General features: G+C 32.7%; 2 protein-coding genes across 2 annotated transcripts; one reads left to right on the top strand and one right to left on the bottom strand.

The window, feature by feature from the left end:
* Positions 1 to 1,356: 1,356 nt before the first annotated feature.
* Positions 1,357 to 3,712, bottom strand: LOC123217407. The gene is given in 2 exon segments (XM_044638435.1): positions 1,357 to 3,179; positions 3,182 to 3,712. Coding segments are annotated over 2 exon segments (1,857 nt in total). The 5' UTR covers positions 3,558 to 3,712; the 3' UTR covers positions 1,357 to 1,698.
* A 4,985-nt stretch (positions 3,713 to 8,697) lies between these two features.
* LOC123216182 (65-kDa microtubule-associated protein 4) lies at positions 8,698 to 13,085 on the top strand. The gene is made up of 13 exons (XM_044636566.1): positions 8,698 to 8,811; positions 9,179 to 9,266; positions 9,392 to 9,589; positions 9,703 to 9,951; positions 10,166 to 10,375; positions 10,473 to 10,628; positions 10,761 to 10,914; positions 11,178 to 11,329; positions 11,426 to 11,513; positions 11,700 to 11,773; positions 11,942 to 12,016; positions 12,091 to 12,358; positions 12,437 to 13,085. The coding sequence occupies exons 2-13, from the start codon at positions 9,195 to 9,197 to the stop codon at positions 12,880 to 12,882; spliced, it is 2,142 nt and encodes a 713-aa protein (XP_044492501.1). The 5' UTR covers positions 8,698 to 8,811; positions 9,179 to 9,194; the 3' UTR covers positions 12,883 to 13,085.
* The last annotated feature ends 1,522 nt before the right edge of the window (positions 13,086 to 14,607 follow it).

The following is a 14,607-nucleotide window of genomic DNA, read 5'->3' on the forward strand; positions in this document are numbered from 1 at the left end:
CTTATTCTAAATATAAAATTTTAAGTATAAAAATAATTAGTAAATATATATATTACAAGATTTAACAATAATTTATCAAATCGAGCCAATAATTCCTACTTTGAACTCTGAGCCAAAAATTTTCCAATAAATTAGAATATGGTTAGCATATTCTACCAATTGGAAATTATGGCTAAATGGCCATATCAATGCCCAAAAAGTTTAATCTCGATTAAATGGTGACAACCAAAGCCATGTATTCATAATTTTGGGTTCCTTGCAGCAATTGGCCGCCAAATTAAACATAAAACAAGACAATGGCACACAGATTTAAGAAAAATTACCACTCTTCTCCATTAAACGTGTTCATGAACCTATGAACAATAGTTGAGATCTAAAACTCAAAGCTTTTTAAGAACTGCAGAATAGCAGGATAGTCCATACAGGTCAGAAAAGGCATGCTTACTGAATTTAGTGTATCAAAAAACTTTTGACGTTACAGATACTAGACAATAGCATTAGATATACAAGTTCAATTATTACTGGTTACCTGAGTATCACCATCCGATTGTTCAAGCTGCAAATTATCATTTTGCATAACAGAGTGACAGAACAGATGGAAGCAGAAAGCAGAACAGACAATATTGCCAAATATATAAAACAAAAAGAAAAATACAAAGTGCAAGATCCAGTACAGAAAATATTCATAGATGAAAAAAATGTCGCTGCTTAATAAACTCTGCATACAAGTTTTTCAATAACAGTTCATACGCTAAGCATGTCTGTTTTACCAGAACATACTTAGAATCATTAGGCATATTAAAGAGAACATACTAAATTATCATATTTAAATAAATCACAAAACAGATTTTTTGCAAAGTGTACATACTTCTTCCCTAGCACTTTCCTTTGTAATCTATACAAACCTGACAGTGGCAACCAGAACTTACAATAAAAGCCAAGTGCATACAAGTTCCATTGTTAGTGGAAAGGTTCATGTGAGACAAAAACAATAAAATAGACCATAAAAGACTAACAAATATATGTCTTTCATATCTCCACATGTATGACATCCATAAAAGAAAGGAAAAAATGGTTTACAACTTTATGAACCAGCAAACTTAAGAATGACAACGTAAAAAATGAGGAGGTGATGTTTAGCACTACATTCATAGATGCCCACAATTTAAATGACCGAAAAATGAGGAATGGACAACATCAGAAACCCACTGTGATGCACTTCTATCACTACAGTGTATATTTTAATAGAATATGCACATTGAGACTCAAGTGCATCGAAGGCATAAACAAGCATAAATGCTTTCAAAAAATAAAATTATACAAATAACAGTATAGAAAGGGAAAGTGCACAAATGATTGAAAGTAAATTCCACCTATCTTGTTGTGCAACAAAAAGATAGATTGTAACAACTTTTACATACAGAACAAGTAGAAAAGAACTGATGTACATTAGAACGAACCTCATTAAAAATCATGAAGGTCCAGAAAATGGTTAACAAATAGTTAGAACAGGGTATTTGCAGAGAAGGCCAATTGGCTATACTTTACAGAATTACACACAACAAACCTAAAAGCATGTCAGAGGATCCAATCTTGAGCATACATAAATGTACAACCCAGTTTCAACTATAAGAATAGATGAATGGGTGCTATTAAACTCACTACTAAGTTAGAGAGTTAACCGTGGTCATCATGATTCTACACAATTTCCCCATCTCTAAAGCCACTGTCTCCGCAATCTGCACTGGAGTCCAATCCACAAGGAGAATCATACCATTTAGGATTTTCCTGATAGAAACTATCAACTGGTAAACCAACAAGACTTACATCTCCCACTATTGACTCATCATGTCTCATGGGCTTGGTTAGTTTAGTATCTTCACAGTCAAGGATGCTTTTATCGTCGAAATCACTGCACTTCAACCACTTATCAGGCTTACAAGGCCCACTCATCAGATCCTTCTCACTTCTACATTCTGCTCTGATCTGCTCCCAAGGAACAACATCCCCAAGTGTTCGCCCAAAACTATCTTCATCATCCTCAATCAATTCCGTATCCTTCCCGTCACCAAGTGTTCTCCAATGTGCCAAATCACTTTCCCCCACCAGAACATCATCTGAATGGGGCTTGTTGGGCATCAACCCAATTGATTTTGAAGCCTCTTCTCCAATACTTCTAACCTTATTCAACACATCAAACAATTCTTGAGACACTGAACCCAGTAACTTATGTGGGATTCTCCCAAGTCTACCTTCTAGCAATCCAACCTCAGCTCTTAATTCCTGCACTTGCTGAAACACTGAAAGCTGCAAATCACTCTCATCCTTCCCCATCAACCCAAATCCCTCACTTTCCTCTCTCACTCCACAATCCATCTCTTGATCCATCAAATAACCACCTTTGGTCCCAACAACCCGATGTATAATCCTTGCATTCCCATCCAATGGCCCTGGCTCATGCCCCGAATGCACTGCATACAACTTAAATACTGCCACTCCCTCCTCTTGATACACAAATGTCTTATCCTTCTCATTATAATTTGCAATAGGCACTATAGCTCTAATCCTAAACCCACAACCACACCTCTTTGATGCATAGGGTTCCCTCTTCAACATCCTAGACTTCTTTGCCACGGGCTCTCCAGCCCTATGACATGCATAATCCTTCACTTCAGCCATAAAAGGCTTGTACCTAATATACTTCTGTCTAATACAAAGCACAACCTTATGTTCAGCAGCTAATTGTTGTAACCTATGGGGAACCTCTTTAGCAGGAACATCAAAGGACTCAGTATACTCAAACCTACGCCGTTTACTCCTGGAAGCCGACCCTGATGAGGCAGAGCACACGGGGCACGCGGCCACACAAACCCTAATATAACTTTCGGGTATACCGTAAAATTTAGCGCCTACCGTCCACACTTTTTTAATTCTCTCTATTGTTTCTTTAAGCCCTAAGTGTTTTAAGTCGGCATCGCCGTGAAATCTCATAACAATATCTTGCCACTGATTAAAGTGCGAAACAAATTGCTGCGAATTATTCTTGAAACACAGGAATTCGTTACCAGAAGTGGGGTCCACATGGACCGTTAGTTTATCCTGGATGCGTTTCCACGCCGTAAGGTACGCCGTATCCTCGTTGCGGTCCTTCCACACGGAACGCCACGATTTAAGAACGGCCTGGGCGTGGCGACTCGGATCTCGGCTGAAGTAGCCAGCCGTTGCTCCAAAATGCAACGGATCATCAAAGCATGCGATTCCGCGTTGAAAGTATAGAATTGAGTCGATATATGGGGCTCGGGGCTAATGTACGCAGAGGATTGATTTGGCACCTTGTTGCTGTTGTTAGTTGCTGCGTCGTCGTTTTCGGAGGAAGAGTGACTTGGAGAGTCGCAGGAAGAGGTTCGAAACAGTACGATTTCAGGGAGAGAAGAGAAAGGAGGGTCATCGTGATTGGGGTTATGAATGGAGGGCTGAGATTGAGTGATCAAGGGATGTGGGGCCAGAACATGGTGGTGATGATGGAAGAGATCGTCTTCGGTTTTGTGAGTATTCATGAGAGAAGATAGTAAGAAAGAAGAAGATGAAGAAAACAACAGTTTCTAAGTAACTTCCTACCTAAGCTCAGCTCAGTCAGTTTCTCTGACATTTTTAGAACTCAAGGGTTTCTCTTGCTTGAAAAGTTTCATCAACCTTTTTATTTTTTCTCTCTTCTTTTTTATTTTTTATTATTATTATATTTTCTTCTCTTCGTCCTGTACTTGTTGCTAATTTTGTCGTTATTATGTAAAATTTTAATTATTAATATTGAGAGCTGATCTCATAATCATAGATTTAGTTAGTTAAAACATAGAATCACCCACCTTATGTTGGTGTGATTCACATCTAGACATGCGGAGGGGCGGGCCGGCCGCTGGAAAAACGCACAGTTCATTAGGGTACAGGCCGCAAGCTTTGCGGGTCGTGTCAATAATCTTAGGTTTCGGTTTGTGAATCAGTCCAGCATGATCCATAATAAATAAAAAAAATTAAAAATATTTAAATATGATGGATTGGCTAGCTAATAATTTACAAAGGTTTTAAGTTGTGTCTTGTGTTTTATTATGTTCTTGGTAGGCCTCGATAGGGTAAGTCACATCAAATTCGGTTAAGTATAAGTTGTGTTTATTCTCATTACACATTATACAAGCATTTAGCTGACTTCATTTTTCTTTTTAAAATGTAGGTTAAAAGACGGTTGTCTCCCCACCTAAGGTTTGATGAATAGTATTTTTTTTCCACTCATATAAATTTGTTAAAAAATCTGTTAACTTTATTTTATAAAATTATTAAAAAGACAAAAAAAAATACTTTACCATAAAATTTAACGTAAGTTATATTAATTTTAGTGAAAATAACAATAATTTTATTAGTAAAAGCATAAATTAAGGTGTTAATAATGTATAATCATATATTTAAGGTAAATTATAATTTTTTAAACAATAAAACTATGTATATTCATTTTTGATATATAATTTATATACACAAATGAAGTGTTATTATGTGATTAAATGTTTCTTTATCATATGATGACACATGTTTTAAAATCATCTAATTACATGATAACACATCATTGTGTACATGAATTGTGTATCAAAAATTGATACACATAACATTACTTTTTTTTAAATATTTAGAGATTAATAGATTTTTTCCAAGGGGCTTCGATATTTAAAAGAAGTTATTTTAAAAAATTTTAAAATTTTATTTTACCTTTATTAATTTAAAAATATAAATTATATCTCAAAAAATTAAATAAAATAGAATAAAATAAGGGTGTAAATGTTCATATCTCTATTTGTCAAGTATACTACAAAAAGTGACATGGATCAATAGGAAACATCATTGCGACATAATACGAGATAGGGTGGGCATTCGATTAGCATGTATATGACTGTTGTGATGCCATAAACACAAGGAATTCACAACATAAACCCTAAAATCCAATTGAATTTCTCCAATAACAATAGAAAATTTTAAAAAATAAAAAAATTATATGGTGAACATAATCAAATTTTGTATTGGATTCTTTTGATATCTACAAGAATAAGAGAGAGAGAAATGTTTGGGTCAAGATAGGGCATGTCATGGATAAGTGTAGACATGTCAATTAGGTCGGGTCAAATAGAGGCCCGACCCAAAGCACGAATTTAAAGTCTAACCGATAAGGTTTGACTCGACACTATAGTGTGTCAAGCATAGTTCATAAGTTTTTCAAATCAGGTCATGGACTTTAATATTAAACTTATAGGTCAATCTAACCCAGTTCGTTACTATTTGAAAAATGAAAATTTAATAAAAAAAATTAGAGAGCAATGGCTTCTGCCTTTGTGATAGAATTTGGCTTCTACCATTTAACTTCATGTTTAAAAAAAAAAAAAAATTCCTATATAAAGTAATCCAACTCTTCTTTAATTTTAATTTCTCTTGATCTCAATTTTTTATTATATTTTTAATTTTATTTTCTTTCATTAACTCTCTTTTAAAAATTATATGAATTCGCAGATAATAATTTTTTATGTTTATAATTTCATTTTCATTTTAATTTTATTATTACAAAATATTATAAATGGATTCAATGTCAAAAGAATTAAGATATTTGAATGTTAACAAAAAGTAGATAAATGGTATAGTATATATATTTTATTTATGTTTGTAATTTATATAGTATGTAAATTAATTTATTTGTATTATATTATAAATTCATAATATTTTTTATCATGTAACCACAATATTTCTTTGTCACAAATGAGAGATTATAAATAAAATATTTGAAGTATTGTCCTCAAGTTTAATAATTGAAAAACATCTGTATTTTAAAATTTTAATTAATTTTTTTTTAAATTATTTAAATGGGTCGGGTTAGCCCATTTAAGGCCCCACCCCACCTAATTAAAGTTCGGCTCTATACATAAGGTCGGGCCTTCAAATATTAATGGGTCGACTTGGAGGTCTATTATTACATGGGTCTCGGGCCGATTCAACCCATTAGGTCGATGGGCCTAGCTAGAGCCAACCTGGCTTAACCCATTGACATCTCTTGATAGGTGCAAAAAGTTGATTTGAGGAAAGATGGTTTCTTCTTTTCCAAGAAAAATATGTTTAAAATGGAAAATAATAAGAGAACAGAAAAACAAAAAGGAAAAAGAAATAAAGGTGATAACATTGAGTTGGTTGAGCTACTCCAAGTGAATGAAGAAAAGGAGGATGAGAGGAAAAAATGATGAAATGTTTGGAGGAAATATACGATATTTTGGACATAATCAAATTTTGTATTAGGTTCCTTTGATATTTATAGGAAGAAGAAATGAGAGAGGAAAAAATAAAGAAGAAGAATAGGACATAAAGTTTACATATACATATTAATTATAATTAGATGTAACATAAATAAAAATTTTAAATACCTTTTAGCAATTAAACAAAAAAAAAATGAAATATAAGAATTTATTCTTTTTTAACTTTACAGGTGGTTGTTCTTCCATTTAAAAAACATAACTTTAAGGGATGTGTTTCGTTCAAAAAAAATTTTATTACTAAAATAAAAAAATTAATACATGAGATATCAGATAAAGATTAATGTATATATTAATAACGTGTTTGAATAAATTGGTATAAATGAATCATTATTATATTCGATTTCTAGTAATTAAAAAAATACTATTATTTTAGTTAAATATTCTAAATATTATTAATTAATTTATTAAATAAGGATATTAAGTCCGTAATGGATCCTATATTATTTATTAAACTTATGAATCAAATAAGATCATGACAATACTTTAATTCCATAACCAAACGCACCTAGTTTTCATGTACAATTTTTTTTTTTTTGAAAGTGAAATACAACTACTTATTTAACTGGCACGTAAAATCAGATTTCGTTAGCGCTTTAATACTTATTTACGATTTTATAATAGGCTAAAGGACTATTTACCATCTAAGTTTAGGTGCACTCTTAAAGTCATATTTATGGGGTTCAAAAAACTCAAAGTCTCATCTGTCGATTAATTAAGATTAAATTTTTTTATTAAAAATAGAGGTAAAATCATAATTTTATTAATAATATTAAAAAATATAAAATCTATTACATTTTTCTCTTCTAAGTTTGAAAAACTAATATTTCACTGTTTCTAAAGTTTTTTAACTTTGAAAAATTATATTTTTCCCTCCAAAACTTGAGAATTTTCTTCTTCCCCTTTGACTACGTTCTCTGATGATCTGGAAAAGATGACGACGAAGCATCTTTGTCGACGAAGAGATCTGGGCTCTGGATCTCTTCCTCTCTGATGAAAAGATCTGAAATCTCTCCCAGATCTCATTGAATCTCTTTATCATGTGCATTGACCAACCATTTAGGGTGGAGAGAGGAGGTTGTCAGTGCTGAAAATAGTGGCTGGAGAGGTGAAAAAAAATTGGAGGAAAAATGTGATTTTTTAAAGTTAAAAAACTTTAGGTTGAGATGAAGTTGTTAATTTTTAAAAGTTAGGAGAGAAAATATAATAAATTTTTTAATTTTTTAATATTATTAGTAAATTAACAATTTTACCTCTGCCTTTAATAAAAAATTTTAACAAAAATTACGTCATAGGTGAAACTTCAAGTTTTTAAAATCTCATAAGTGTGACTTAAGATAGCACCTAAACTTAGGTGGGAAATAGTCCTTTGGCCTTTATAATATCCATAAGGGAAAAGAACTATGTCCACCCAATTTTTAACTCAATTTCGAAAGTATACCAACGCATGATGAAAAATCTAAACACTCACCTAAAGTTTAATTTGTTAAGACCCACTCACATATTTTCTATTAGGATTAAGAGGCAAATTCATCATTTTATCAATAATATTAAATAATTAAAATTTTACCTCATTTTTCCCCCTTAAATTTGAAAAACTAACATTTGTCCCATGAATTAATTTTAAAAAATTCACTTCTCTCCCCTGAAATCCAACCACTTTCTCTGGCAATGGCCGACCGACAACGGAGAAGTTTTCGTCCAGAGGTTGACCTCTAGATGACCATTGTCGTCCAAGAAGGACGATCGTGGTCCAGATCTGGATGATGATTTGGATGACGAGCTCTAGTGAAGGTTGACGAGCATCGTCTAGTCCAGCCATGTCATCGTCGGTGACTAAAGGGAAAGTAAAAAAAAATAGGGATTTAAGGGGGTGAAAGTCACTTTTCAAAGTTCAAGTATGGGGGAAAAAACTAATTTTTAAAATTAAAGGAGGAAAATGTGATAAAATTATATAACTTGAATATAAACAGTAAAATAATGGTTTTACCCCTATATTTAATAGAAAACTTAATGACAATTTAGAAATGAGTGGATGTTTAGATTTTTCATCAAACGTAGGCATGTTTTTAAGGTTGGGTTAAAAATTGGGTGCGAAATAGTCCTTTTCCCTATCCATAAAAATCATTTCACGTGGATTCAGCGTAATTTTTTCGAATCTAAAATAGATAGGGTACTTATTATTTACACGGTTAAATGGACGTTTGAATTTCAAAAATTTTATTTACCAAAAATATGGTATGGATTTGCTACTGTTAGATTATTCGGAAGTGATGACGTGTCAAGATGAGGCTCTACAATTTGCATTCCCCAATATAACGGTCTCATTTCCCTCTCACTTCCATTTCCCTCTAACCAAATTCAAGCGTTACTTTGTATACTTTAATTTTAAAGCACTCCAGCCTACGCTCATAAAGGCTCTCTCGGCTCCCTTACTCCTTTTTCAAACTATTACTGGTACATCTTCGGCCAATTTCCGGTGAGTGCGAAAAATTTTGGAGCCAGATTTTCACAGTAATTAGGTTTTTTTTTTTTCAAATTATTTTTATATTTACTGTTTATTGGTCTTGTACATTGTAACACCTTTAATCCGTTTCTTTGAGTTTATATTTCTGTTTAACTTTGACTAAAGTTGAAAGAAAAGTGTGTTCAGTTTTGTGAACCATAATTTGAAATTCTCGACTGCAAAGCAATAGAATTAGACATATTCATAAGAATTCATTCTATGATTGAAAGTTTATTCAGTATTTTGTTCTTATTGTTATTATTCTTTAATGCCTGAAACAAGAAAAGATGTTAATTAGTTTGAGGTAAAATTATATCATGGGAATTTTTTACCCTTTCAGTGATTGTTATTTCACCATGTCGAATCATCATATCAATCATTTTGAGGGAACAGAAACGACCTGCGGATCTCTGCTATGTGAACTTCAGGTGTTTTTTTTTTTTTTCCCATAAGTTTTAGAGACTGTAATCGTATATATAATATTTTTTCCCTCCTTTTTATTGGATTATTGTGAGACTTGTTATAAGTTTCTATTGGTTATTTTTGAAATTAGAAAATCTGGGATGAAGTCGGAGAGTCTGATGTTGAAAGGGATCAGACAATTATGGAGATTGAACAGGAATGCTTGGCAGTGTATAAGAGAAAAATAGACGAGGCTAAAACTTCTAGAGCTCAACTTCAGAGAGTAATTGCACTTTCTGAATCTGAAATTGCTGATATATGTTCCTCATTGGGTGAGCAACCTGTGAATGTAAGTTTCTTTCGGATTGAACAAAGAAGATTAATGCTTTAACTTACTTCTGAGCTAATGTTGTGACATCTATAAGTAGTTGATAATTTGTCTGTGTTGGTTGCTGACTTTAGTGTGATCGAAAGGCTAGTGGAAATTTGAAGGAAAACCTTAAAGTCATTATTCCACAATTGGAGGATGTGCGCAAGAGGATGACCGAGAGAAAGAATCAGTTTGCTGAAGTGTTAAGTAAGTTACAGGAAATATCAAGCCAGATATACACAGAAGAAAATATGCACAAGATTGTTATGGATGAGACTGATTTATCTGTGAAAAGACTCGAAGGATTACACAAGCGGTTAGTGGAACTTCAAATTGAGAAGGTTTGATGCCCTGTTTTTTTTTTACGTTCATGACATTATTCCTGCAGTAAGATTTGCAAATCAAGGCTACAAAATAGTTAAATTTTGGCAATCATGTTTATGTTATTATTGATTAGAAATTACAAGTAGTTTGGAATTTTCTTTTTCCCTGCAAATTTGAACCACGATATCACAATGACATACTTTGATTTTTTTATCGATACGTTACCGGCAGAGAAACCGTTTGACGAAGGTAGAGGACCTCCTCAGCAATTTAAACTCTTTATGTTTGGTGCTTGGTGTGGATTTCAAGGACACCATTTGTAAAGTTCACCCCTCATTGGATGACTCCACCGCAACAAAAGATGTAACAAACTCTACGATTGAGAAGTTGGCAGCGAAAATTCGAAATTTTCAAGATGTCAAAATACGGAGAATGCTAAAGGTTTGTATATGTGTAAATAGGTTATTTCTTTATGTCTTGTTTCCAAATAATTTCCTGTGCTTGTCGTCCTGACCCATTGAGCTGTTCTTGTAACCAGCTTCAAGATCTTGCAGCATCCTTGGTGGAATTATGGAGTTTGATGGATACACCGGTAGGGGAGCAGCAGATGTTTGAACATGTCACCAAAAATATCGCTGCTTCAGATAATGAAATTACTGAGCCTAACCTGCTTTCCATGAAGAACATTAAATATGTATGAGTTAATCTGAAGTTAGAGACTAATTTGTTGAAATTATGATGAGTTGAATTTTTATATGTATACTTTCTTGCTTGTGTGGGCAACTAAGTGTTTATAATTATATCTATGTGGGTCTTTCTTCTGAAGGTTGAGGGGGAAGTATCAAGGCTTGAGCAGCTCAAATTGACTAAACTGAATGAACTTGTTCTGAAAAAGAGATCTGAACTAGAGGAGATATGCAAGAAGACGCACATGATCACGGAAGTACTTGGAGATTCTTCAATTAAAGCTATAGAGTCAGGTAATTAACTGTTAGTTTAAAAAAAATAAAAATAGAGTAACATGGTGTTTAGAATGCATGAGGGGGAGTACTTACATATTTTAATAGACTTTTCTCTTTTTAAGAATTCAAACATTGATTTTAATAAGGGCATTAAACAATCTACTTGAAATTCTATTTCTGATGCATCACATGATTCTTTGCTTCAAACTACAATCCATTTAACATGGTTTACTGTCTGGCTGGATTATTACCCTCTTATCTGTATAATCATCACTGTGTAGGCTCTGTGGAACCCATGTATGTTTTGGAACAACTTGAACTCCAAATTGACAATGTTAAAGCAGAAGCTTTTAGCCGGAAAGAAATACTAGATAAGGTTGAGAAGTGGGTTGCTGCACGAGAAGAAGAATGCTGGCTTGAAGAGTACAACAGGGTAGATTTTTTGTTTGGGTTGTGTTAGTGGAAAATATAAAGTTCTTTTTCTGTCCCCTTGTTTTTATAGCAATTTATACATGGATGGAAATTTTAGGATGATAATCGTTACAATGCCGGAAGAGGTTCACATCTTACCTTGAAACGTGCTGAGAGGGCTCGTGCACTTGTAAACAAAATCCCTGGTAATGATACTGCTTTTCATCCTTATTGGTTACCATTGAGATAGGAGTTGCACTAATGGCTAATTGTCCCATGTATTTTAATTTGTGTTATCAATATACAATCTTTTGGACTCGTGGTGAACTAAAGTTGGTTAATATGTATCTGACACCAGTAATTTGTGTATTTATTTTTTGATATTGGAGCAGCGATGCTGGAATCATTGACCTCAAAAGTCACAGCCTGGGAGAAGGAAAGAGACACTCAATTCTTATATGATGGTGTAAGCACTTTGATGATTTATGAAAGTTTGATTGGACATAAAACTTATAATATGTCGAAACTTGACTTGGTCATATCTATTCTAAGAATATTAATCGCTTGAGTTGATGTCATCTTTAACTGTTTTTTTTTTTTTCGATGTACTTGGATTATGACTATTGCTGTATAGGTACGACTTCTTTCGATGCTTGAGGAGTACACTCAGCTGAGGCAAGAGAAGGAGCAAGAAAGGCAAAGACAAAGGGTAAGGACTGGGAGATTTCTTTATGAGCATATTTCTCTTTATGAACTTTGCTTGACTTATTTTCTATATTTTAGGATCAAAAGAAACTTAAGGGACAATCAATAGCAGATAAGGAAGCACTTTATGGGTCTAAACTCAGTCCATCAAAGAGTGGAATGAAGACTTCCAGAACTTTATCAGGAACAAGTAATAGGAAACTCTCCCTTGGTGGGGAAATGCTTCACAACTTAAAATCCGAAAAGGCTTCAGTTCGTGTGCATTCAAATAAGAAGTTTGAGTGTTTGAATAGGAACAGTCCCCTTTTAAATCACCAGCAATCTGGAGGTTTTGCAGTTTGTTCTGGTATATATCAATTTAAAAAAATTATGTATATTAATAATGAATATTAATTTATGTACTTAATACTTTTACCCTTTACAGGTAGGAGAACTTCGGAGATTGCTGGTCATTTAGTAAAGAAGCCCTCCTCAGGGGCTGCAAAGGCACCTGAAGTTGAGTCACAATTGGTTCGAAAGCCACTCTCTCCAATTCCTTTGGCAATTTCCTCAAAGGCCAACATTGCAAACTTCTTGGAAGATCATAAACGAACCCAGAACGAGACATTACAAAAACCACTTGCTGGTAGCAAGACTTTGGCGGTGACACCATCCAAATCAACTTGGATTTGCAACGAAGAGAACAAAACACCAAGGACTAACCCAATTCCGGTGTCAACAACTGCTTCAACAATAACTGTTCCTATGCTTATGGCCATGACACCAACCACACCTTCTGTTTCTTTTGGTGCTAAAGCAGTCAAAAAGATAGTAGAGAATGTTGAATTCTCCTTTGAAGAGGTAAGAGCTGGATTTAATATTTGCCCTTAACTAAATACTACCATTTTACTAAATTGCTTTCTCCTGGATCTTACTGTTGCCTAGAAAGTCAATTCTGATTGGCTTGAACAGACAAAAGTCTAACTGTTTGTTGTTCTAAAAGTCAACATTTCCTACCTAAGCAAATCGTGCATGTTTATTTGGTTTCATTTTGCCAGACCTTATAATGATGATCTGTTTGGGAATTTTGGCCATTTTGTCTTGTACTTGATTGCATTCAATTTATAACAATAAAGATAATCAATCTAGCATTTGAATCAAAGCTAAGAAAGCACATTGAAAACAGCGATGATTTCTTTTATGACCAATGTCATAATTTTAAATAAAAAAGATAATTAATAAATATAAAGTAAATGATTTAACTAATTTATCGAATCAAGTTAAAGTTAATATTTTTTATCTCAAGTTTAAGCTAGTAAAAAACTTTTTAACCGGACTCTTTGCGTCCTTATTTCCTCCATGTGACTAAGACGCTTTTCAATGAAGTAGTTTTGAGAGAAATATATTTTATTTTGATGTTATCAACACACTTTACTTTAGCAGTCAAATGTTGAAATTAATGGCCCGGCCCAATAAATAATTCAATTTTTAATCTAACGGGCATGTGCACTACAACAGCGTTAAAGTGCCTGAGTTAACCTACCTCGGGTTACTGTAGAAAAGCAACCACTTATTCACCAAAAGTCAGGTTTCTGTTGACTTTTTCCCTCACATGAATTCAACTAATGCGTTTTGATTTTTTGGGTTGGATAGACTAATAGACAATTAAACAAAAAATAATACTTCATAAATAAATTTTTATTTATAATATATCACGAATTCAATGGTGTTGCTGATGCCCATCGAGTGTTAGGGCTCAATTCAAATCTTAATATTTGTAAAAAGGCCAAAGGTCTATTTTCTACCTAAATTTAGGTATGTTCTTAAAATCATATTCATGAAGTTTGAAAAATAAAATGTAAATTTTATAAATAAAATATTAATTTTTCAAATTTTAAATAAGAGGAGGAATTATGGGATTTCAAACTGAGAGAGATAAAAAGAATAAAACTTTAGTTTTTAAAATTTTTTTATTAAATAACGATTTTATTTTTAACTGTAATTAAGATTTTAAATAAATAGATGAGATTTTTAATTTTTCAAACTTCACAGATATAATTTTAAAAATATACCTAAATTTAGGTAGAAAATAATCCTTTGACCTTGCAAAAAAACAAGCATATATTATGTGAGTGTTTGTGTGATATCATGCTGATGCTGACATATTCTTGTTATAGTGAAACTAATGATTAGATTATAAATCAATAGGATTTACTTGATGGTACGGTGGTTCAAAACACTCTAACAATTATTAGACTATTCATCTAAATCACAATTTGATATGAATTGTTTAAATTTTAATCGTTATTCAAAATTTGAATAAATTAATTTGAGCTTTGGATTAAAATCTTTTTCGAAAATGAATTAATTTCAAGCTACTCAACATTATAATTTGGGTTCAATACGAAAAGGAATATGAAATTAAATTATTACAAGTTGTCGCTTTAAAACTTCGCATCAACGAAAATGATTCACTCCGCTAAAACTAAAGTCAATGATTTTGATAGACTTGTAATTGACAATAAATAGAAAATAATTCTGCCAGAAATTGTATTGATTATTAATTTTGGAACGTGTCACAATACTAATCAAACATTTGTAATAGATAATAAATAC

The sequence above is a fragment of the Mangifera indica genome, chromosome 5, assembly GCF_011075055.1.
Source record: "Mangifera indica cultivar Alphonso chromosome 5, CATAS_Mindica_2.1, whole genome shotgun sequence".
Taxonomy (NCBI): domain Eukaryota; kingdom Viridiplantae; phylum Streptophyta; class Magnoliopsida; order Sapindales; family Anacardiaceae; genus Mangifera; species Mangifera indica.